At 35.8% G+C, this 25,824-nt stretch overlaps 1 protein-coding gene across 3 annotated transcripts in view; it reads right to left on the reverse strand.

The window, feature by feature from the left end:
- Positions 1-123: 123 nt before the first annotated feature.
- The window catches only part of AIMP1 (aminoacyl tRNA synthetase complex interacting multifunctional protein 1), a 39,342-nt gene continuing 13,641 nt past the window's right edge, over positions 124-25,824 (reverse strand). For all 3 annotated transcript variants that reach the window (XM_080374069.1, XM_080374068.1, XM_080374070.1), the window contains exons 2-7: positions 18,221-18,354; positions 17,379-17,492; positions 14,984-15,139; positions 11,763-11,974; positions 7,396-7,564; positions 124-378 (exon numbers count right to left, since the gene is read on the reverse strand). In XM_080374069.1, the coding sequence (XP_080230195.1) occupies positions 212-378; positions 7,396-7,564; positions 11,763-11,974; positions 14,984-15,139; positions 17,379-17,492; positions 18,221-18,329 (927 nt within the window). In that variant the 5' untranslated portion in view covers positions 18,330-18,354 and the 3' untranslated portion in view covers positions 124-211. The remainder of the gene's footprint in view (positions 379-7,395; positions 7,565-11,762; positions 11,975-14,983; positions 15,140-17,378; positions 17,493-18,220; positions 18,355-25,824) is intronic.

Raw genomic sequence — 25,824 nt, forward strand, 5'->3', positions numbered from 1 at the left:
CTGACAACATTTAACCTCAAAGATAATAAGCATGGTGAATGAGTGAATTGTGAAAACGTTGGAGGCACAACACATTCTGTACTTCTGGAAGAGGTGTCAAACAAAAAGGGTATTAGCCATGCATTTCAGAGGGGTAATATACTCATGTTTTTTATTGTGCTTGCATTACTTTCCATTTCAACATCTGAAAAAGCTTCTAATAACAATTTATTTATTTAATTCCGCTGTTTGCCATGGTCTCTGCCCTGCAGACTCCTTTCCCTTTCACTTCAAATGGAACTCCTTTGTATGTAGCAACACATTGGTCATTGGTATGAAGATCAGGTTGGATTTGCTCCCAAATCTTCTTCTTGGGATTAAGTTCCTTCTCAGGATCTCCTGTTTCAAAACAAAGAATAATCTAATAGCACGCAACACAGAAGGCAGAGCAAGAGCTCTCTGTATGCGCACACATGTAACAGACCACATAGCATCACTGCACACACTTTTAAGGGGAGGGGGACACATTACCTGCAATTCTCAAAATGAAAACTTTAATTAGAATTAGGATTGTCTAGGAAACATCTCCAGAACCTCTCTCAAAAACTTGATTATTCAGGGGGAAAAAAGGTTGTAAGTAACAGAGCACAAATACTGGCAAAAGGAAGAAATCAAACCATTTCTGGCTGTTGTTTTACAAGATTTACTAGACACCAAAAGGATTCCTAAAAATTAAGTAGATGTGGAACACAGAAATACACTACTCACCAAGACACAGGTTCATCAGCATGTTAAATTTAGGAATTAATGATTTTTTAATAAGCAATTAATAGTAAGTGCATTTGGCAGGTGCCCCTACAGTTGAGAAATACTGTACTTAAGACAAGAATAGTCCAAAATTAGGATACTGACATATAATTTTAGCCTCAAGTTTTAACACTGTTCTGCTGTTCTTTGTACTATTTGATGACAAGCTCTGGTGCCTAAAATAACAGAAGCATCAAGGGTCAGCTTACAGTTTAGCAATTATGTCCCCAGTCTCTGTAAATCTCAGTTCCCTGTTTCCATGTATACATCAGGATAAGCTACCTACGCCTAGAGGTATTGACATTCTAACTACATTAGCAAATCTGACTATTTTAGGGATCTCTAATGACCACAAAATGCAGGTTTCTTCTACTAATGTTCTGAAATACTGTTAACAAATTACATTGAATAGTGAAGTATTTCAGAGTCATATTTTCTCCTATTTTTAAATAAGCATGGAATGCAAAAATATAGGAACAAAACAACTAAGCTAAATAAGCTCTCTTGCTGTAAAGATACTGAATAAACTGATGTCTGCTGACATAATCTAGAAAAAGCAAGACAACCAATTCACTGTAAAATAATTTTCTGTTCAAAAGTCAAGTAATTTTCCTATCTTAATTCTAATACAATGCAGATTCTCTTAAGAGAAAAGTGATTTTATTAAAGAAGTTATTTAATCATAATGTTGTTGGGTGCTCTTGACTACTTGTGTGTAATATAGGCAGGACTAATAGAAAAAAACACCAGATTTGTTTTAAATACCATTAGAGCACATTTAAATGCCAAAAGGGATCCGATGCTATTTCATTGTCGATATACTCTCTCTAGATGCAATTTACTTGCTTGGAGTGCCACATTGGCACCATTCTGCAAAAACTATTAAAATCTTAAGCTCCAGAACAAGCAATAATCAAAAAACAAATCCTAGTAAACATATCCTCCCTGAGGTCCTCTCAGAGGCACCAGAAGTTCCTAAAAAAAAATAAATAATAATTCTCCAAGTGAGCAGAACATCAAGTACTCTCATCTTCCACTACTCAGTGTCCCCAAAGTTTCAGGAAGGAAAACTGTAAGGCTATACGGATTTTAACGTATGTGTTTTCAGTAGCTAGTTGAAATTCATTATTGCTTGGTGTATTCCTGACTGGCTGACCACCATGCGGTTAAATAACTTTCTCTCATTCCAGCCCGACTTATTGTTTTTCTCCTTTAAATGTTTTCAATGATTCAGTCTACCCACATTCTCAATGTTCTCAAGAGTAAGTTACTTGTGCCTGTAGATAGACCTAACTTCTGCAGCTTCTACAACTGTGTAAGAGAAGCAGACTAGGCCCGATTTGCCAGAGCAAGATTCAATAATGCAGTCGAGTTATTTCACAACCACAGTGCACTTAATATTGAAAAGAAAAATCAGTAATACCGTTAATAGATTAAACATTTAGAGCTAACTGCACATTTACACGAAAACAAAAATCCTGCTCAATGTTCACATTTGTGAACAAAGAGAAACTTGGATTTAGACCAAAGTGAGTGCATACGAACTAATAAAATCATTAAATAGAATGTAAAATGATCCATTGTGCATTTCCTTTCCCCTCCTCAAATATAAAAAGCAAGTGATTTTTTTCAGTAAGAAAAAAACCCTGACTTTTATTATAAAAAACACACTTTGGATGTTAATAAATTTCTTTGGAATCCTGCATCAAGCTCCCTTGGGATCTGTGGTGAGCTCATATTAGATTAACACAGGCACCAATTTTAAATACTACCAGAGCTTTAGGCTGTGCATTTTCCTATGACTTCTCCTCATTGAATTCTTTCTTCCCAGAAAATATTCTTTAGAAGGATTTCTATAAATAAAATAAACTTGTAATGGTTTAATGAGCTTCCCACTCTCTTTACATAAAAAGAAGCAAATAAGAGGTCCCAAATTTTGTTAATTGTCATTCAGTCTACCAGTTTCAATAAAGAAATCATCATAATAAGCAAGAAACCTCTCTACTTTGTAACAGCTTAGTAACTAATGAAAAAATATATCTCAGTGTAAGAAGGGGGAAAAAAAAGATGCAGTGACATATAATCTTAAAAGAAGTTAGTATCACTTAGCCCACTGCAACTATGTAACTATGCAAATGAAGGAAAGCACCCATATACCAAAGCTTTGATTAAAGAAACCTGTTAAATACAGGCTAACCACTGTACTCCAGTTGTAGCACTTTTTTTTAATGGATAGTTATTAACTGAACTGCCAGGGATTCTTGGACCAGAATAATTATTTAATTATGTAACTTAAATAACCGATTTGTTACTGTGGTATTTCTGCATAGCAAAGTTTTGTCAGTGTCAAATATATTGCAATTAGAAAGAAAATTTCACAGTTGGCTGTGAAAACTCCAACAATTATTGCTGTCTTATGGCAATTACTATATATGAGGGATAGCATATGAGAGTATATAGTATACGAAGGTATAGACATGCAATGGAGAAATTTTTTTATGGCTTATAAATCAGACCCTTTCAACGGAAAATTAGAAAGTTTGTAAAGTTCTTAATACAAAAATGTCCCAACAGATTTTGAAGATTCAAGTACTGGAGTATAAAACAGTATTAAAGTTCCCCTAAGGGCAATGACACCAAATAACCAAACAAAAAATAACACTCTTCCAGACAAACAGCATTCCTTATCAAATCACTCCTCTGTAACACTCAAGATGGTTCTAGGGAAACTCTCATGTTTCTGCAGGAAAAAAAAAAATGTCCAATTGCTTTGAATCTAGATACCATTTGTTTACTTTGACTAAAATGACCAAGGAAAATTAGCCTGCATCTCATGAATATTTCATATGGTGGAAAGAGAAGGCTTAAAAATAACTTGATTCCAAGCTGCCTGATAAACAGCTGTGTGCATTTTAGAGTTGCTTTATTGTTGCTTCTGTTGCTTCATAGGCTTTCATACTTCAAACTAAAATAAGACCCAGCTGTCCTTTCTATTTTGATTTCAAGGACTCATACTGAATCTTTATGCTTTAAAACTACTCTTTAAAAGAGAATAAAATTAGATCAGAATATAAATGCTTACAATTAAGCACTGAAATTAAATAACAACTGACATAGCAAGGATTCTATCCTCCTGATAACAGTATCAGTCAAGTGCCACATTGCCTTTGAGTAAACAGCAGCTAAGAAGCACCTAAGACTTGAACAGAAAAACAGATAAGTAGAAGATACAGATTTACAACACCATTAAAAATTGGGAAACAGTTTTCTAGTCTCCCAATGAATTTCCCTCCCTCGGGAGGAAAAAAAAAAATGAAAAGAAAAAAAAACACCAAACCAAACACCCCACCCCCCAAACATGAAAAAGGAACTAGGTGAGGAGGGGAGTCAGGGAACCAAACCCACCAGAAGTTGGTAAGTGGCAACAATCTCTAGCTAAAAGATTTTAAAAAACCCAAAAACCTGAAGGACACAAAAAAACCTACATATGAACAGTATTAATATCTTTGCTTACAAAGACAACACGCAAAAGACAAGTATGCAACAAACTGTTACAGAAGCAGATGTCAAAAGGATTTTTTAAGTCTCCATCCATCAATGCTTTTCTTGCTTTCTCCTACTCACTTCAAAATAACAAAATCACAAGTCTTAAAATTGTTTAAGTTTTACATAACTGGGAGATGCATCACTCACTTTGCACTATTAAGCATTACGTATATTTTCAAAGTGAATTATTAGCTTTAATCTCATACCTACTGATTTTTCTGAGCAGCTATTTATGAAACATTAGGAAAAAGCAGTCATTTCAGACTACAGTCTATAGCCCTGGATATATAGGGCTTTCCAAAGGGACTGTAAGAGCCTTCATTTGGCACTTGACAGAGCTCCACCTCAAGAATGAAACTGACAAAAGTTTGTATGTAAGTATACAAAACCTTGTCTCTCAAACTGCAGGTCATAACTTTAGAACTAGTACAACTTTCACATCACCTTTAGCTTATTCTGACTTTTAAGAATCAAAACGTCAACAGTCTACCTGTATACCTTAACAGCTGGGAATAATTTTAAAACCAATATTCCTATATCTGATTTGCTCTAGGAAAACCTTTTTGCTGTAAAAACCCTGGAGTCAAATAGTTTAGTTACTTTCAGAAAACTTACATCATTAGCCATGGGCAAGAACTAGATATGCTGGCTAAAACAGAGACTAGCACTACTACTCTCACATTGTTTTCAAATACCAGGTATATGAAGTTAATTGAGATGTAATTTTGGAGTAAGGTTGCGTCAGACAAAAACAAACAAAAAAGACCTCCCCCACCTCTCATAAAACCCAGATGACCAGACTTACACACTGGAAGGGTTTACTCTACAGCTTGATGCTAGCTGTTGCACATTCAATTCTACAGCAACAGAATGCAATATGAGTATACCATTACATGTAACAGAGGTCACACATCCAACATTTAATCTGTCTTTCTTTAATCATGGGTAGGTGGGTAACTACTTGAAGTTATGAGTGAGTATTCCTACACTTTAGTCAAGGCAATTGCTGAAGCCTTTCAGATTTCTGCACAGATTACCAACTCTGTATCTCAACTAGCAAGCTTGGTACACTTTTAATACAGAAAACTAAAATTGGAAAAAATGCTTCAAGACTGATTTCGTTCTTAAACACAGTATTATTTTAAAGTATTTTCAATCACACCATTAAACCACAACAAGCTGAGCTTTCCTCCTGTTTAAAAACACCTAGACCACTGCTTCCTTTATCATACGCCAACCAAAATACAGTATTTCTTTAGAGTATCAGTTTCAATCACAAGAAGTCCAAAAACATCTATATATATGCATATAAGTATATAATTATGAAAGGTATTTCATGCAAATTTGTTTAAGCATAAAGCTTGCCAAGAGGTTCCTAAATAAAACCACTGCTGTATGGCTAGAAATTCTCAGAGGTGCAATGGCTTAAAAGGTTAATATGCAGAAAACAGAAAGCTACACCATCTTCTACAGACATGAAAGTCAACTTTGGAGCAACAAATTCATCCCGAATATTTTGTTGATAAATGTACACACAGAGAACTCTAGCCAATATGGGAAATACTGGGAGTTAGACCACTTCTTAAGGTGAAGTGATGCAGTGATCCTGACCAAAAGACCACTGTTCATCAACATCTCTGTGGTCCACACAATTGACCTGAGTAGGTCTGAACTTGTCTTGTGCTGCACGAATTCCTGGGGCAAAGGATAAACCTAGCCAGCTGATTGTAAGAGAAGCCTGCAGGCAGCTCCCAGTGGTACCAGTGCCTAAGCCACCTGCATGTCTTCACCTTTATGCAACAGTGCAACATCGAGTTCTCAGGTAAGCCTCCTTTCTGTCTGACAGTCAAAATGAATCCGAAAATACAGTATCTTGAATGACCAAAAACAGTTAATCTCTTCGCTCCCTGTCGATAGCTCATGCTGCATGTTGATCAGAAGCCTGTCTGATGCTGCACTAACTTGGGGTTCCCATCATCTGTGCAATCTAAGATTATTTATACTATTCTCTCTTTTCAGCATCAGCTAGAAGAAATAGCATTTTAAATGACACTTCACAGAGTCTGAGCACCTTTCTTAATGGGACCCTAATGAACCAGCACCTATTGATGAAAAACACTTAAAACCATGATAAAGATAACAAGATAACAGCGCTAGGAAAGAGAGCAACAAGAGAAGTTGAATCCAACCATATCCCTTTCAGCCTGTGAGAATAATGAACTAACATTTGGGTAGGAGGGAAAGATTCACTAACACGTTACATCTGTGATTTTTTTTTGAGTTATCATTGTGCAGGACTGAAAACTAATAATTTTCTTAGATGAGTGGAAGGTAGAAGTGGTAAAATGGATGAAAATTATCTTTTGAGAAAGTTTAAATTTTATTATTTTCTTACTTATAATCTGAAACACCCCCCCCCCCAGATTTATTGATTTAATTAAGTGAGAAGAAGTCCAATGTCTGTCTTTGAATACCCAAAAAGTCATTTCCTCCCAGACAAACAAAACACCCCTGATATTTTGAATATTATATGTTTCTCTCATAAATAGGAGATTTCCACCCCCCTCCAATCCTCTCCATCCCTTCCTCCTCCTCGGAAAAAAAAAAAAAAGCCTAACTCGAGTTCTGACACTTTCATTAGGGCCAGAAGCTAGAATCAGGAACTTACTACTTCATCCCTTACCAGAGGGAAAAGACATCGGGAAAGATGCTTTAGATTTGCTTACTGTAACTTGCACCAGGCAAATATGTTTGTCCATACATTTCAAAAGAAGTACTTACTGAGACTTATCGAGAAAGTGGCTAATTCTATGTTAAAGTACTATACAACTTTTTCAAGTTACAGTTACTTCCTGTATTTTCCAAGTTTTGGCAGGTGGTTAGATATTTTTAGTCCTTTATTTACACAATCTTGGCATGCTAATAATAAAAAAGTTTGAATATAACCAATTCATAAATTCTCGACAAAAAAGGCAGCCAACTTTAAAATACTGTTTTATCTGCTTCAGCATTGAGGTCACCATGGCATACCCATTTCCTCCAATTTCCCAAATATCTACTTACCAGGAAAGCCTTCAAAAGTGATCCTATCCCCAGGTACTGCCCCGGCTGGGGGAGCCAGAATTTCCACTTTTTCTGGGGAGCTGGCACACATCACCATTGCTTGAGATACTACTCCTCTCATCTTTGCAGGCTTCAAGTTACAGAGTAGTATTACCATCCGATTCTGCATCTTGGTGGGAGGAAAACAAGGATGTGAGTACTTAAATGCCACATGCTTTGGAGGACTACAATTATTTCGTTATAACAACAGAATTACAATGAAAAGACCTTGACATGGATGAGAGAAGCACACAGCAACAGATGCACAACTTTAATAACCCGACACCAGTAACAAACAACATTTAAACCACTTAAGAGTTGTCCAGTGAAAAATGGAGTAAATGCTGAATTGTAACACACTTACCATGGAAATACAAAATGTGCAATTCAGAAATCCAAAAACCGTTTCAAGGGTTGGGAGTTTCTTTCCTTTTTATTATAAATGGCTCAGTTTTTAAACTGTCTTTAGATAAATTACAATTCCCTAAGTAAGCAACTAGACCTAATTAAATTCTTCCTAACAATGCAAAAGTTTTTAGTGGTTTTCTTTTTTAAAAGATGATGGTTGTGCTAATTTTAATTACTGTTTAAAATTCAACATTTATTATTTTATAAGTTATGTAATTAATAGCTACTGATATTAAATAATTGAAAAATATTTAAAATTAACATTTAAAAAGTTAATAGAAGTGACTTACTTTATTATGTAATGTTTGCAGAAAACAGGGTTTCAATTGCAATAGTAAACCCCTCAGTATTCACACATAAGTGCAAAAAACCACATTGTTTATGAACCATCAAAGAGTCTCATGTTTGGGTATCATTCTATCTGCATTGCTCTTCAGAGGTATTTTTACAGTAAATAATAAAACCCTGACATGTGTCAGCTACAAAGAGTCAGTTCCAGTAATTCTACTGATGGCTATTCTCTGTAACCCCATAAACTAGAGGAATAGAAGAAAATCTAGTTTCTCTAAAGTCAGTATAAAAATAAATTGGGGAGTTTCCTCACAGATAGACAGGATTGGGCAAAAATAAATTAAAAAAAAAAAAAAAAAAAAAAAAAAAAGAAACAACCCGACTCCCACTACATGAAAAGTTCTATCAGAAATGCATGGTGTTACTGAAAAGCAGCTGAAGGTAACACAGACAGACAGTAAGTGCATGTTTCCTTCTGCATATGCGTTATTATCCAGTAAAGCAAATTCTGGTTAAGAACAACAGGGCAAATTTCTACATTTAAATGGAAACAAAGAAAAGCAAATCTCTGTCTACAGGGAACTGATAAGGCTTTGGTATCTCCGGAGGTGTCTCATATGTAAGCAAGCTGAGAATAAGCAAAGGAAATCCAAATGTTATCTCCTTAGAACAGTAACAACCTCCACTGGTATTCCAAAGAGCCAGTCCTTTTGCTTCAGAAATCCAGGAACTTCAAAACTGACAACTCAACTAGTAAGAAACTGATTTAGTTTCAACAAAAATATTAGTTGTTACGGTTTCTGTGGTTGGACACCCAGCTACTTTACATTCAAAATAAAACAATGCATTTTCCCAACACGCTGGTAGAATGAAGCAAGGGAGGGGGAAGAAATAAAGCAAAGAAACTCAAATAAGGACAATGCAATCCTGAAGTTTACCATACAGAAAACCCAAGGCCTTATTCTTGCAGCACAAGTGTTAAATTGCTCTTTTTCTTAGGTAGTTCTTGACGTTACCTGTATAAGTGATTATCAACTAACCATCCTTCCGTATCTCAAAATCAGATACTGTGACAGACTGCAATGGCAAGTGAAAATGAGTAAAACCAACATGCTGATGCCTTCAAAACCAGAGTGAGTTGGAATGCCAGCAGCAAGAAAAAGTCATTCTCAATTATACATGCTCCTCTGGATCTTGAGTTTGCCAGCAAAACACAATTTACAAGTCACAAGCTTGGTTACACATATATTTCTATTTTTTTCATATCTGAAAAGAAACAGTAGCATTTAATATAGCCTTGAAGCATAACTCTACCAAAGCAGAGGAAAAACAATCTTTGCTGTAAGAAAGGTGTCTTACATTACACTGAATGTATCAATAAGTTTTGGGTCATGCTGCAGTCACCGTTCCTTAAGATTTATAGAAACGTTTTCCCTGCAGAATACACAAACTGAAGCTCAAAAGTATGTATAAAGAATGTAATTATCCTTCTAGCTAAAAAAAAAAAAAAAAAAAAAAAAAATTAGAACTGCAGTACCATTTGTTAATTCCTGAGTGAACAACATTAGTCCTTAAACCGTGATCTAGAGAGAAAAAAGATGCAGCCATCTACGTAGCAAGAAAAAGTTTCTGCTATAAAAATAAGACTATATAATTTTAACAGATGTAGCTGTAATGCACCCTCTCAGAAAGAATGCTTGTAGGATAGTGTTTCTGGAGACTGATGGTGGCCTCTTTTCTTCCTGCTAAGTTTAAGATACATGCCCTCCATTCTTGTCCTTCACTTCTGATCACTGACATCAAGATCTCCTAGGTTAGAGGGAATTTCGGGAGGTAAAAAAAGCAATACTTGAGAATTGTCTGAATTTCAAGAATGATTGCCTGAGACAGGTATTGGTGTTAGGAACACACAGAGATTCCCCTCAAAAAAGCAAATGCAGTAGCAAAAAGCTATCAATTGCTGCTGACACTTCAGAATGTTCCCCAATTGTCCCCAGCAGCTCCTGAAAGAGCTCAGCATCGGCACGGTCCACCCCATGCTTCAGCTCCATATCCTTATGACTGATGACAGACGTATCTATCTAAACATGATACTTGAGGGTGCAACTTCAGAGTTGGCTTCACCACCAGTGATGCACAAAACCACAACATACCATATATAAATGGGCATGTAAGAAGTTTTTGCACCCATAGATAACTTGTGCTGCATACTGAAGTGTTAATGAAGATACACGTTCTGCTTCCTAACCAAAAGTAGTATGACAGGATACAAATACTACAGCCTCAAACACTTCTATCATAAATAGCTGAATATATGAATTACATCTATAGTGCCTGATCTGATATATATACATTTTTATTTAAATATACAACATAGTTACATGCCAGGCCTTCACATTTTTGAACACCTCAAAACCCACAAAAATATGGAAGCTTGACTGAGAATCTACTGCCCAATAGTACTTGCAAAACCAAGACACACTAACTGTTCCCAAAGAATGTGCAAGAACAAAACCCAATTCTCTGTCAATGAGTACTTTAGATTATTTTTGCCAGACAGAAAGCAGGTTAAAGTGAAAGGACTGTTACTGCCCCTGCACTCTATTACGAACTTAATGTCTGTCAATTTATTTAGAAAGTCTTCTAAAATGTTTTTTCTTGAGAGTAGACTGCTAAAAATGAGCAATTTTAATTTCTACCCACTGCAAATCCAGTAACTGGACACTATCAGGTGATCAGTGCAAGAACAGTTATTGGATTCAGTCATTTTTTTCAGTTCAGTAACTTTCTGTAACTTAAAAACAACATTCACAACTCCTACATTTCCAGTCTTAACACAGGGACAGGACATGAATAGGGATTGAAAAGGCATGGGAGAAAACGTAGCTTTTCCACACCAAGATCAGTTCTTTTATGACCCATTTTGCAGTTGCTCTATACAACATTATTTTAATTGCCCAGCTTTCTTGAATGTAAGAAGCAGCCTTCAGTCAATTCCTCCTTTCCACTAACCTTCTAGAAGTGTGAAGGAAAATGTAATCTTTAAGTCCTAGGTTGTTCCACAGACATACGTATACCATGTCAAACACAGAAGTGTATCAATTAAAAAAGCATGGAGGCAGACTCTACTCCAGACAAGGAAGTAAAAATATGCATTTTGTATTCCACTGTTAAGCCACTCACTGCCAGCCAAGTTAAATTTACATACTCTTTGCTCTACTCTACACCAAACACTTCAATAGGTTGTAAAGAGAGATGGAAGGCAAAGGTTTCAAAAGTCTGGATGAGAGCAAAAAAGTTTCTATGGGTTCCCTGCTACATACTAGAAAACCTAATAGGAAGAGTCACATCTCTTTGGTTTAGGAGTCCACTGCCCACCAATGGCATCACAGAGGAGTCAGAATAAGATCCCAGGGTAGAAGCACTGCAAGCAGAAAAACTGATTTGTGGTAACAGTACTTTTCCATTTACTGGCAAATGTTGTTAAGCATTACTTCCATTTGCATTTTATTTTTTTTTCATGACTGTAAAAATCATTTAGCAGAATGAAAACACATCTAGTAAACAGACTGAGGCCTTAAAGACACTTTAGGAAAGGAAAAGCTCTCAGTAAGTAACTTTTTCAATACCTGATCCAGAGGAACATGTTTCACTAAACCACTGACAACAGTTCTAGGGCTTGCTTCACCCACATCAACTTCTTCAACATACAGAGTGTCTGCATCTGGATGCTTTTTGGCAGTAATAATGCAGCCAACACGAAGATCTAGACAAGAAACATCTACAGGTTTTGCATCACCACTTCCAGTTGCTGGCTGCTGTTTCTTCTCCTTCTTTTCACCTATTAAAGAAAATTCAGTTCATGTAATGAACATTTAAAAAAGTATAATTAATCTATATGACTACTGCAAGGGAAAAGCGAGCTACAATCTTAGAAGTGCAAATACAGCATAAAACCCAAATGAAGAGCAGAGTTAGCACCTCTATTACTAGTTTCCAATGGAGAATCATCATACAGTCTCCAATTTAGATTGTTACTGCAAGTAATTACCACCTCAGGACAGAGGTATTTTCTGGAAATATTTGGAAATCATTTATAAAGTGAAGTCATCCTGAATTTTAAGTGTAGTAACTTGTATGTAAGTGACATATACAGTCTGCCAAAGGACACATCAATAACCCTAATAGTACTGTTTTAATAATTAGCAATTACCAGTAAGTCTTGCGATGGTGTTTCATCAGCAAAGGGAAACTAGACAATCACAAGTCATCAGGTTACTAGTGCGCAACAGATGACTGTGGACAATGCTGTTACAGTTGCAAAGCAACCCTTCAAGATGACCTTAGCTAACATTCTTCACTCCCAAACATACCAGTGTGTGAAAATGCTCATAGCTTACGAGGTTCCACTGATACAGAGTCTTTATCCATGGCAATGTAAGGGTTTATCATCACCCATGTGCACTGTATAGCATAAAACTGCAGTGAAGCAATATTCCCCACACTTAGCTGTTTATTTAGATATTCTTTTCAGCATGAGCAAGTTATTAGATCCAGTTTGTATAGAAGACTGTCCTGTTTAAAACACATTCAAGATTTTTTTAAAAATTACATCCTCTGAGAGATTGAGAGATATCTAAGAAGTGCTTACTTAAAACAAGCATATTCTGTGATTTTTTTTGTTCAAGATAGCTTACATATTAATGAAAACTAAGATCCCTTCCTTAGGAAGCAAAAAAGGAAAAGTGGAGCATGCAATTTGATTCATTTGCCATTGCTATCATACAGGGTTGGAATTAAATAATGCATTCAATAAACAGGCAGTATTTTTTTTAACATAGCTCTTCAACAGAAGAAGCATTAGCTCTTCAAAAATATTTCAGCTCATTATGATAAAAAATCTCAAGCATTTATGACTGGGTTTTATTAACCTAATTGTAAATAGATTACAATTAGATTAATAAAACCAGCCATATATACAATAATTGAAGAGAAACTGAAAAAATACTGTCAAAATAGTTAATATTAAACATCTAAGACTATTTCAGAAGACCTGCTATCTTTATTCTTGGTATCACTCCTCACTACTCTCCACTTGATGACATTTCTCTACAATAGCCTGGAGCCAAAAAACCAAGAAAATCAGCTTCCAGCACATTGTTTATTACACTTCAGAGAGAAGTCTGTCACCAAATAAGGAAAAGAGAAGATAAAGTATACATTAGCATATATACAGACATACAGAAAACATCCATTTCAATGCCACAGGCTAAAGAGAGAACAGCACTCTTCTGACCAGTGTCAGTCAGCCCAGAGACGTGCCACAGATTAAGTTTGCAAGAAGTGAAACAAAGAATATGTAAATGACCATAGAGGAAACAGATGAGATAGGGGACAGAAAGCAAAGGGATTTGAGGTATTACATAATTTCATATATTTTAAGACTAAAAAACAAGTTTTACATATTGGTCACGTTGATTGTTAAATAGTATACGTACAGTAGATGTTGAACTCCACAGAAACAGTGCGTTCAGGTCTACTATTTAATATTAATGCCATATTTCACCTTTTCCCAAATATAGTCATTGAAAGGAAAACGTCAAATAGATTGCTTTCCAAATTTAAGCTATCTATACAAGATGAGAGGAAATACAGTAAAGTTTTATTTTTCCTTACCTCTATTACTAGTTTCTGAGTATTTGCATAAAACAGTTAAGTTACCTGATATGACATGTGGCCTCTGCTATTGTATTTACAACTCTGTGGAATATTGATATGTCAAAGGCCACAGTACATCAAAAAATATGAAATAGCCTATAAGCCTGCACACAGCTCATGAGAAAAATCAAAGAGATACAGTACCCCACATAATACCCAAATTTTGAAAAACTGTACAAATCAATTAATAGCAAATTAATAATTTACAATCATTCTGTCACACAAAACATGAGTTTAAGTCACAAGATAGACAGGTGTACTTCTGTGCAAGTGTAACAGACATGTCTTGTCTTCTGTTAAAGGAGTTTATTAACCAGAAATCAATACACAGGAAACATATATATATTCTCTACATTTCCATCCTGTTGCCAAAACCTATCTGGCTGTGTCCTTCACCCAATACTTCCTCTTAGCCACACAATTTCACCAGCATTGACATGGATGTATCTGATCAATTCTGATGGAACTTCACTGCCTGTAAGGATCTTTCAAGGAACAGCCCCCCCGCCAAAAAAAAAAAAAAAAAAAAAAAAAAAGGCAGCATACTTAAGAGGATGCAGAAAACTGATTTAGCACTCTTCCTTTAGTATTATGTTATGCTGCTAATGCTTGCAATGTATTTTGCTGAGCTGGTGTTTTCCTTTTGCTTGCACTGTTTCCATGGAAGGGGAAAAAATAACAATAATAAAAAAAAAAAATCTACACAAGCCTCAGAACAGAAACCCATCCAGTCTGCCAAAAAAACTTCTCTGAACTTTGTGTCCTCGTCTTCCTTCCCCGCTCCCCTCTACTTTTTCCTCTTCTCCTTTCTGTGTGTGTATTCTGGTTTTGCTGTATTCTGTTGTCGGTTTTCCGAGGCAGCAGGCTTGGGGCTTTTTTTATTATATTTTTTAAAATAAGGAAGTTCAGGGACATTAAAAGAAATTTGGTATGTATCCCATTTAAGTAAGAATCTGTAGCTTACTTGATGGTCTTCATTAGCTTCAAGTACTTCCAAGATTTTAAGAACTAGCACTTGACTCTTCCTACTGTAGCTGCACGAACTGATCTTTTGTGTGCCCAAACTGACATAAAAGCACTTACATAAATTAAATACCTTAACTGTCTATCACAGCTAAGAAAACTAAAGTACCTTTTTTTTCTACTTTTTCCTTCTTTTTCTTTTCTTCATCTTCACCTTGAATTTGATCTTTGGAACCAGATGATGTGATTGCCGTAGGTGGGGGAACATCATCTCTAAATGAAGTTGTAGAAACAGCTGCACCAGGAGGAACTGCAATCTGTTTTACTAAAATCAAACCCACAAAAGTTAGAAGGGGTACAAGAACGTTGAACACTTATGTTTTAAGTTTCCAAATAAAAGTGGAGAGAACTAAAAATTTTGCTTTAAATACCTAAACCACAACTGTTGAGTAATGAAGCACAACACTATAAAACACATTTCAGAATTCAACCTACATATGATTATTCTGATCAATTAAGAACAATGCCTTTGACTACAAATTTTTAAATGAGAGAAAGTGCTAAATAAAACATAACATAAACAAACACCATCTCTTTTTGTAGTTTATTTCAACATCTAGTTATCTTTGCTAGTAACTCCTTATTTCTTCTTTGCATTTGTCTAGTTTCAGTTTCTAGCTACTAGCTCTTGTCGTACTGGAAACTATTCCATAATGTGCTACAGAAAATGATTTTTATATTGTAGTCAATCATTCCTCGACTCTTTTCCAATTAACTAAAGAAATTGAGCCTTGATAATCAGATTTGAAGAAACTACCTGCAGCCCTAAAACAATCTGTTGATTCTTCCCTTCCCTAATTTCTCCATGTTAACCTTCATGTTACTTTTTAAACTGCTGATACAGAATACTGGACATCATCTCACTATCAGTCTTACCACGTGAAAGCCTAATGACATCACTTCTACATTCTGCTCTTCAATAACTTCATTAAGGCTTTTTACCACATCATTGTACTGGGTAGGCATCGTTAGTGCACTAAATGTCATCTAGGCTCCTCTTCCCAAGACAGGTTAGGCCAGATGTTCTTTTGACATCCCTTTTAGCCCGAGTTGTTCTATGATTTATTAGTTTGCAAATCATTTAGCATCATTACTATGCATTTCTCCATTCTGCATCCACACTTCTTTTTACACTTCAGACATTTATTACGCTTCCTGAACTGCACTGTGTTTGTTCCTGCTCTAAAGTGATTTGCATAAATTATGTTTTTATAAACAACTTTTTAAAATCATATGTATCTAAGATATCTTGTACAAACAACCACTTGCTTACTGTTTTGCTTGCTAGTTGTAGGAAGATTTTGTTTCTCAGATTTTTCAAAAAAAAATCACTCAAATGATTTTTTTGATGTTCTGTGTCCATCTAATTTCTGTACTCAACTACTTAATACTATCATAGCTAACATACACTAACTTACTTCAAAAGAAAAGATCCGAATATTGTCTTACTACCTTTCAGATAAACCAGCTAAATACAGGAAGATGCGCGTCAAGCTAAATGTTAATTTCCTTGTCCTTTCCCATCTTGGAAAAAATCATACATCTTGAGACTTTTCTCTCAAGCATAACAGAGATCCTGTGAAATATCCTATACCCGTCAAGAATTGCTGCAGACTAACAGACAATGAAGAAATGTAAACTAATGGTTTGGTTTAGTACATGAAAGGACTTTATTCATGACCAGAAGAGAAAAAGAATCCCCTGCATTTATAAAATGCTAGTCCTTTTGAAGACTGAATGTGTTGTTTTAGCAGTAAAACATTCAGTACGACTGAAAGCTAGCAGCCAGCTATACTGTATACTCTCTCATCCAGTTTACAATACTGACAGCGTGGGTAAAACCAGTAATAGCTGTTGAGGGCAGAAGAGTCTTTCTTTGGAAATAGTTTCAAAGACAATATGCTGGATCTGAAACACTTCAGTTTTGTTTTTTCTTCTTTCTTTTTTTAATTTGAATTATATAATGATGGTGTGAGCTGAACCTCTCACAGAAGGAAAAAGTGCAATGAAAGTCTGGTCTTACTAAAACATGAAATAAAAAATTCAAAACACATTGTTTCTAATTTTACATTACCACAGATTTTCTATTAAGTCATGGCCCATCTGTACTTTGAACTACGGTTTAATTTTCCATTGGGAATTTTCAGTCATGCTAGATTAAATATTCAGAATATCAAGAAGTGTTAAGACATTCAGCAGTTTCTAAGGTATTATAAGGAGTCATTTTAATCAGTCAAATTCAGGGCTAATTATGAAAGGCACTTACAAAAACATACAAAGAACCAGTTCCAATGGCTGATTAAGATTTGGCATATGCACCCGTTAGGCTTTCAGCTTACTAAAATACTGGAATGTCGTAAGCATGGAACCTAGGAAAATCCAGAATTTTTAAGAAATGCCACAGTAATATACAGAAAGACAAACGTCAAAAATAAAGATAGCACAACATACGACCAAAACTAACTATAGTTATGTTGTATGAGGATAGGAAATTTTTCCCCCACCTCCATTTCGAATTTCTGCCTGTATCAGCTCCTGTTTCAGCCCTTCAATTTCTTTCTTCAGTTTAGCATTTTCCACACGGAGCTTCTTCTCTTCTCGGAGAGATGCCTGCAAGACTAGAGTTGACACTATATTAAAAACAACAGGTTTCAACAGTTTGCATTCATCATTTGGTAAACAAAGCTTTTGTTTTAAAGAAAATTAAACATGGTGACCAAACCACCAAAAAAGTGGAAATGTTCAAGGAGCAGATCATCAGAAATGTTTTGGAACCCTTCTTGTTGAAATGGCTATTATTTTTTTTTTTTCAATAATACTTATGTACTCAAGTTGCCTCTCAATATACTAGCTTCTCACTTCCCTAAAGAGACTCCCAAGAAAAAATTCCAAGAAACTTATTAGAAAAAGCTCAAACATGTTTGTAATATGGAGCACGTTAATTCACTGACAGATACGTACAAAATATCCAAGTTGAAGGTATGATGCTCTTGAGAGAATACCATAGTGGTGGAAAAGTAGTAACACACTCAGGTAAATGCATAGTCTCATATTCTTCCTGACTCCATTTCTCCCCCCAAAATGGAATCGTGTCCTAGCAAATTTCCATAATGTCTTTGTGTCTTTAATCCTTCCTCACTCATGCCTTTCTATTTTAGAATAAACAGCTTCAAAAGAATCCACAAACCACAAGACAGAGAAGCAGTGCTACTATTACAGGCTTTATCTTTAAAAACTTGGAACACACTTAAAAGGCTGACAGCACCAATGTTCTTGTTTCTTCCTATGAGCATTCAATGTTAACTATCTGGTTAACAAGTTTATCGTAAGACAGATAATTCCTTACTAGCCTTCTCCTTGAGCAGAGCAACTTGTTGCTTGAGGTATTCAATAACTTGATCAGCCTCTGCACCCTTCTGCTCCAGTCTGTTCAGGACTGTGTTGCTGGCTGCCATCTTTACCAAGAAACGGGCTGAAAACCTATATAAACAACAGAAAGTCTAAAATTAATGACTTCATAGTGTAATAAAGCTACCATCTCTTACGCCTTGAAGCGGCTCTAAAATCAGCTGCTCAATAAGAAAATCTGCTAAGTGAACAAGCTAGGCTCTCACCTCCTAACGCAAACCCAAACAAAAAGAAACAAATAGAATCTGATGTTTGACAGCTGCTCTCACATATTTTAGAAGAAAAACTGCTTTTCTTCCCAGCTGCAGAAAACATGTTCTTCCTTCATGAAACAGAAAAAATTCCACCTTCTCAGAAAGAAAGTTGTGAATAAATAAGGGAGGGTGGGGTGGGGGGGAATAAAAAGGGAAAAGGTTGGACAGGAGAACACCATATCCTGGCTTTAGATGATAAATGTATTATGTGTATGAAGAATTTTAATGAGACTAAGAAAATAGAAACATCCCACTTCCAAACTTTTCCAACGAATTAATTCAGAATATACTGAATATTTCATACATTGTGGTTGTGTCTACATTAAGAATTTACTTGTATTTTACTTTTAATCAGAATTCATCAGTATTTTTACTCATCTCAGATTAACACAATTTTTATTGCAGGTTTACACCTTCAGAGTTATTTTAGCACCAATTTCTATTGTCTTATTTTGCTTCACTAAAATGGAAGGCCAGGCACACAGGTAACAAATTAAAGCAGCAGGAAACACAGAAGATCAGTAAAGGCAAGAGTACAAATAAATGTTGTCTAACCTTCTTTTAGAACATTCAGCTCCTTTTACTGGGCTTCTCTAATGCTCCAGAAACTAGGCACGCCTTCTGTACATCCCTGATCTCTTGAAATCTAACAAAATGTAAACACTTGTGTCTGGAACATTTGTGTCTACCCATAAAAGCTCAACAGAATGATAAAATACAGTTACAGTCACTCATATAGCATATAATGCTTTCACCCTCACACTTAAGTGTCTAGATGAAGAAAGGATCTGTACTAACAGCTGCCTCATCTGTATACCAAGAAAACTGATTATAGGTAGGAAGAAAAAACACCTTGCAGATCTTCACAAGCATCGGTGATATAATTCCCATGTATTTGCCCATCAACTGCAACAAAGGGAACAACTGGTAAGACAATGACAACCCAGATGCATGCACTGGCTCCACAACTTTATCAGAGCCCAGAAATGCCTTTTCTCATATCAAAACTGCAGAAAACCTCCTATATTATTGCAAGATTATTCTGACACAATGACCTCCTAATGTTTTTAATGTATGAATATTTGCTGTTGGGATTTGCAACAAAAGCCATGCTGAAGACAAAACAGGTTTAGAAATAACTGAAAGATGAACACATACAATCATGCTCATGCCGGTACCAACATAGCGCTTCTGCTTCACTCTCAGTATTAACTTACATTTGATACCTGATCTTCTATTAAAATAACTCAATTCTCCACAATAAATACCTTAAAAAAAACTTGGGGGGGGTGTGGGGGTGGTGGGGAGACACAACACAGTACAAAAGACAATGAATCAAGAGTAATGTAATTAGAAGTTCTTAAAGTAAAATTAATGAAGCCAGAGAGAGATACAGTAGCCAGATAATGCATGGGGTATATTACTCCTGCAAAAGCAATGAATGATCCAACATCTTGCCTTCTTGCCATCTAATACAATCAAGGTCTGTTCTACACACACTGTTATGCTTAAAGATGCAAGAGTATTACTGCCATCACACCTTCCACTCACCCACAAACAGATTTTTCATTTAGAAAAAAAAAAACCACTCATGGAGAGAAGAGCAGTAATATCATCTCTCTAGGACAATTAAAGGAATTTTAATATTCAAATTAATCTCTTCTAATAAGAAAATAATTTTGTTTTCATGCGCAGTCTGAAAACAGAAGGTTTTAAATGAAAAGCAGTGATTCTAATAAGTTACTGATTTAGATGTCAAATGGAAATAGACACAAAACTATTAAGGCACAACACAGCATAATACAAAGCCTGGGGTATTACTGTCTGCATACCAGTAAGATTTCTTGCAAGCTACACATTCTCCCAGGGGAGCACAATCCTTAACAGTGGAAACTTTGCCAACAACAACAGAAATACTACTAAAACTTCAAAGTGAATACAACTGGTACATTCTATAGGTTTTAGCCAAGTTGGCTAATGAACTGAAGACCTGGAAATGAAGTTACATGATTACAATGGGTAGACATCTTCCCACTTGTCAAATAAATTTCTGTAAACCAAGTATTATAACAATAACACAAAGGAATAGGTATTTCCAATACTAATACAAAAAGCCAACAGGCTGAAATTAACTGCTGCAAAGGCATAGGAACCCATACAGCACAGTAATAAAATTGTATCTAAAAGGCACATATTTTTTAAAAAAAGATCTACCCTTTATAATAAACACAAAACACATTAAAAACATCAGCACTGCAACAATCAAAGGTTATAGTAAACAATTTTTGAAATATCTCTCCCTTATTTTCCTTGCCTTCTATTACCCTGACACCCTCCCCACTCCATACAGGAAAAAAACCACCCTACTGTATAACACCAATTCCTATCGGTGATATACGACCTAAAAATAGGAAAGAGAATCAGAAATACTATAGCTTAAACCCAGAACCGTATCTTATTACAGATAAATTCTGAGCTGTTTTCCAGAAATTGATCCAGAAGCCAACTGAAAGTAGTCATTTCATACAATTGTGCCTAATAAGCTGCTTTCCCTTCAAACAAAAAGCAGTTCTGAAAAACAAGTAAGGAGTAGCTATATTCAGACCTTCTGAAAAGGGTAACCTCCTGAAGTTACCTGGTTGCTCAGCTAAGAAAACCTTTAACCTCAGACCACTGAGGACTCCTTTGCTACCTGCAAGACATTCGGAACTACTCCAAAACTGCTCCACTATAATGGAACTCAATTTTCAAATTAAAGATAAAAGTTCTGCAGTTATTCATGAAGCTACATATCAACACATAAAAATCATATAATTTCTCATAATTTTACTTCCTTATTAAGAGTTGCCTATCTTCTTTTAAACAGAAAGCACTGCCCCCTGTGGTCTTCTAAGAAGCTGCTGTACCCTCACAGGAAATAAAAAGGTACTATTCTACTTCATTTCTTAAGAAAATGTACTATGGAAGGGTCCTCAAAGTGGCAAACTCTCTACAATAAATCAAGACTCCTCATACACTACAAATTACCCCAAAATTTCAACGTGTTTTCAAATACTGGTCCATCAACATTGGCTTTGACCTTAGAATATATCCAGATGAAAAAATGAACACACCAAGAAGATGCTAAAACCACAAAACTTGCTGTAGCTTACTCTTCAATATTAATATTCTCTGTTTTTAAAAGCAAGAAAAAGCCAACCCCCCCATAAAAATAATGACAAGATTTAAAACTTAAACCCTAAAAACTGTTTTTGGAATCTATCCACAGTCCAAACATGGAAGCAATTACTTTTCACTATTGGGAAAGCAATCATTTTGAAAAAAAAAAAAAAACAAAAACAAAAACAAAACAAAACCAGAAATTGGAAGCCAACTGATTCCCAAAACCTAAAATAATTAGCTCTAAGCATTCCTTTTTTCCAGCTGGAGATTTAAAAAGGCTCAGTACTTCCAAGTTCTCAGAGTCTTCTTGCAATGCTTTGTTCATGTCAACACACAAAGCAGGATTACTAACTATGGTATCTAACCTGCAGGCTGCTTAGTGAGATTTACTGCCTACAGACCAACATATTACCCATGTATGCACTGAGTACATCTATGACAGTGATGCAGCTTTATTTAAGCATTTTCAGTTCAGTATAATTTTATGCTGCTCTCCTAGGTCATAGGCGTCTTATTTTTTGGTCTCATTCCTTCCCACGGGCTTTAATGTAACACAACCAAAACTTGTGCATTTGTTAGTAAACCTGAGCACATGATGAGACAAAAAGTTGCCAAGTTTTGTCTCAAATGATGCACAATGAAATAAAATCACCACAACTCCCTGCTTCTCCTCTCTTCCCGTCTCACATACACACCAACTCCTCTGACCCACCATTGCTATTCACTTTGTGCATACTATGCAGGAATATGGTATTTCTGCAGCAAATCCAATCCTACTGATCTTTAGCAATGAACAGACAGCAATCATAGGATGGCCCTGACAGCACAAACATATGCCTTACAGAGAATGCCATGCTTAGGAATAGCCACCAATTAAGACTTAGTATCATGCAAGGAGCCAGCAGAGAAGGAAAAAAAAAAGTCTGTAAAAAGACATGTTCGGTTTTCAGTTGAGACGCTCTTTTTGAATAATGAGTTTGTTACTGCAAAGCAGAACCAGTGGGATCAGCCTTATTCTAAAAGTTATCGACAACACAAAGGTAATTTCTCCAATGTAAATAAAGTTTATTAATTTAAGCTACAGAAAAATATTTAATAGCAATTCCTCTTCCTATGTTTTTGGTCTTAAGCCTCGAGAAGCTCTCAAATTAAACTCCTTTTCTTCTTCGGGAGATGTCTCAAGACACTTTACTGTGGCCAACTTGTACAGCAAAGGATTCTACTTTCTGTAAAAGATCGAAAGTATCAACAATCACTTGTTTCTGCAAGTGTGTTCAGACTTCTATCTGAGCATCTTTTTTGAGTATGGTCATTTTTGGCAAACAATCTTACAAAACCCCATAAATGTAACAGAATCTGCCAGCTGTTTGCCAGATTCTGCTTTCCTATGCTTTGCACTTCTATGAACTGTCAGGACACAGTGAATCAAGTTTAAGAATCTCACATCACACCTTTTTCATTCTGTGAAGTAAGGAACTGTAGTGCGCAGATCAAACCAGAAAAAGAGTACAACTATGTTGGGGTTTTTTTGCTAAACCAAAGTGTCTGTGCAATTCGGAAATTGTTATAAGTTGTCATATCTTTCCCTGTCTCAGAAAATCAGGATTCATGCTTAAAAAAAATAAAATAAATTAAAAAATCAAAAATCTCAATTCTCTCTTGCAGGTTTCCCCTAATTTCTGATGAAGTATTCTAGACCTGATGCTGTAAAGGTCTTTGGCTAATATTTACAATATCTGATGTGATTTCACATTTTTTGTAGAAAAACTTAAGGTTTAGTTTTCAAAATTATGACAATTTAAACTACTAAGAAAATCTCCAAAACAGAGGACAGCTACAACTGATTAGTTTTGAGATCAAATTTTGGTTTTGACTTGATCATCTCCCTGCTTCACCCTAATCAAAGCACAGAAGGTTAGCAGCATCTCTCAATTTGTTTTTAGGGATGCAATGGTCTGTAATATTTAATTAGAAATTTGCAGTGATATAATTCTATTGCTAGGACATTTTGGAAATCAGCTATATTCAGTAAGTTTCATGGACTTTCCTATCACTAACACAAAGGTAGAGTGTTTTACTGGTTTTATACCTGTTACACATTGTAAAATGCAATCATGGCTTTTACACTCAAACACTCCTTCCTTCTCAGGAAATGCAATTCTAAAAGATTGAATTATTCTAGGCTTCAATAAACAAAGAAGAATCAGATTTAGTTATCGGAAACACAGGTTTCCCACAGTTTTATCTGTGGAAAAAAGTAATTCCTCAACCACAAAATAAATTCGAACATGAAGCTGTTCACAAATAGGTTTCAAAATTCGTGCCTTTGCAACCCATATACAAATAGGTCATGGTATCAGTAAGCAGCCATGCAATGCTGAGAAAGAAAACAGAAGTATCAATCAAAGTCCTAGTTTTCTTGTTATAGTACAGCAAAGAAACATAGTGCACTCCATTACACTTAAATATTATTTCATCCACATTGAAAAGATGGGCATGTGTCAGTTAAGATTTAACAACCAGCTCACCTGTCTTTCAGTATGAAGTATATTTTTAGGTCTGTAGAGGAAGAAGGTAGGTTTCTTGAATTGCACATTGTCAAAGTCAGTTTACACAACTAAAAATACGATTTAAGGCCCTAAGCAAATATATGTAAATGATCAAAACGTAGATGCTCACTATGCTGGTTTTGGCTGGGATAGCGTTAAGTTTTCTTCATAGCAGCTATATGAGGCTATGTATTGGATTTGTGCTGGAAACGCTGTTGATAATACAGCTGAACTGTGCTTACACAGTCAAGGCCCTTTCTGCCGCTCACCACTCCAACAAAAAGCAGGCTAGGGGTGCATAAGAAAGGAACACGTGGGAGGGGACACAGCCAGGACAGTTAACACCAACTGATCAAAGGAATATTCTGTACCATATGACATCATGCTGATCATATAAAGCTGGGGGGAGAAGAGGGAAGGGGGGGTGGGGCATCATTCAGAGTTATGGTGTTTGTCTATTCAAGTAACTGTTACACATGATGGAGCCCTGCTTTCTTGGAGATGGCTGAATACCGGCCTGCCAACGTGAAGTGGTAAATTAATTCCTTACTTGGCTTTGCTTGTGTGCATGGCTTTTGCTTTATGCATTTAACTACCCATCTCAACATGCAAATTTTCTTAGTTTTACTCTTCTGATTCTCTCCCCTATCCCACCAGAGGGGGAGTGAGCAAGCAGCTGCATAGTGCCTAGCTGCCGGCTGGGGTTAAACCAGGGCACTCACCGAGGTCCTTTGCCTACAGCAAAGGACACCTACCAAAATATTTCTGACAGAACAATAGCAAACACTTGAAAAGCAACACCTAGCAATGACAGCACAATTTAAAAACAAACGACCAACCAAACAAAAAACGCATAAAAATTGCAAATAAACAAACCCCCACTCCCCTGTATTTTTTGTCAAGATTTTGAGCATTATTGATAAATTGTAGTGTAAAAACTCAAAATCTAGAAATTATCATCAAATAAATCATTGTGGAATCCGATTTTTGACTCTCTGTATTAGATGAGTGATCCCCTATCAGGTACTAGAAATATGGCACTAAAAACGATCAAATGAAATTTTAACTATTACCCTTGTATTCTGCTAAAGAAAGAATGCTCTTTTTAATACAAGTCAAAAGGGTATTACAGCATAAAATATAAGGGGGTATTGTAGAATATGGCAATACAGTTTTGCAGACTTATAATTGCAAAAAGACCTAAGAATTTATCTTCCTCTTCTCCCCAAACAAGTGATTGCTATGACTGGGGCTTTAAGGAGTTGAACAGTCCGATATTTTTTTTTGAGCACTTAAATACAATTTTTAAAGTATTCATAAACTATAAACTCCTGTGTAGTCAGTACTGAAAACAATTTGCCAAGCCACAAATTAAGCAAAGTTGTACATTTCTGCCACATGTTATTTCAAGTCACATCTTTTGCACTAAGAGAGTCAGAATAATTGCTTTGCAGATTTCCAAACAACTAAAATGTCTAAACACAGTCCATCCAAGCAGCAATGCCAGCCCTAAGGAATGATTTGCTAGCTATGGAGACTACAGTCCAACCCTTCTGGCTGCCAGATCTATCAGTCTC

This window comes from Falco punctatus (genome assembly GCF_963210335.1).
Source record: "Falco punctatus genome assembly, chromosome: 1".
Taxonomy (NCBI): Eukaryota; Metazoa; Chordata; class Aves; order Falconiformes; family Falconidae; genus Falco; species Falco punctatus.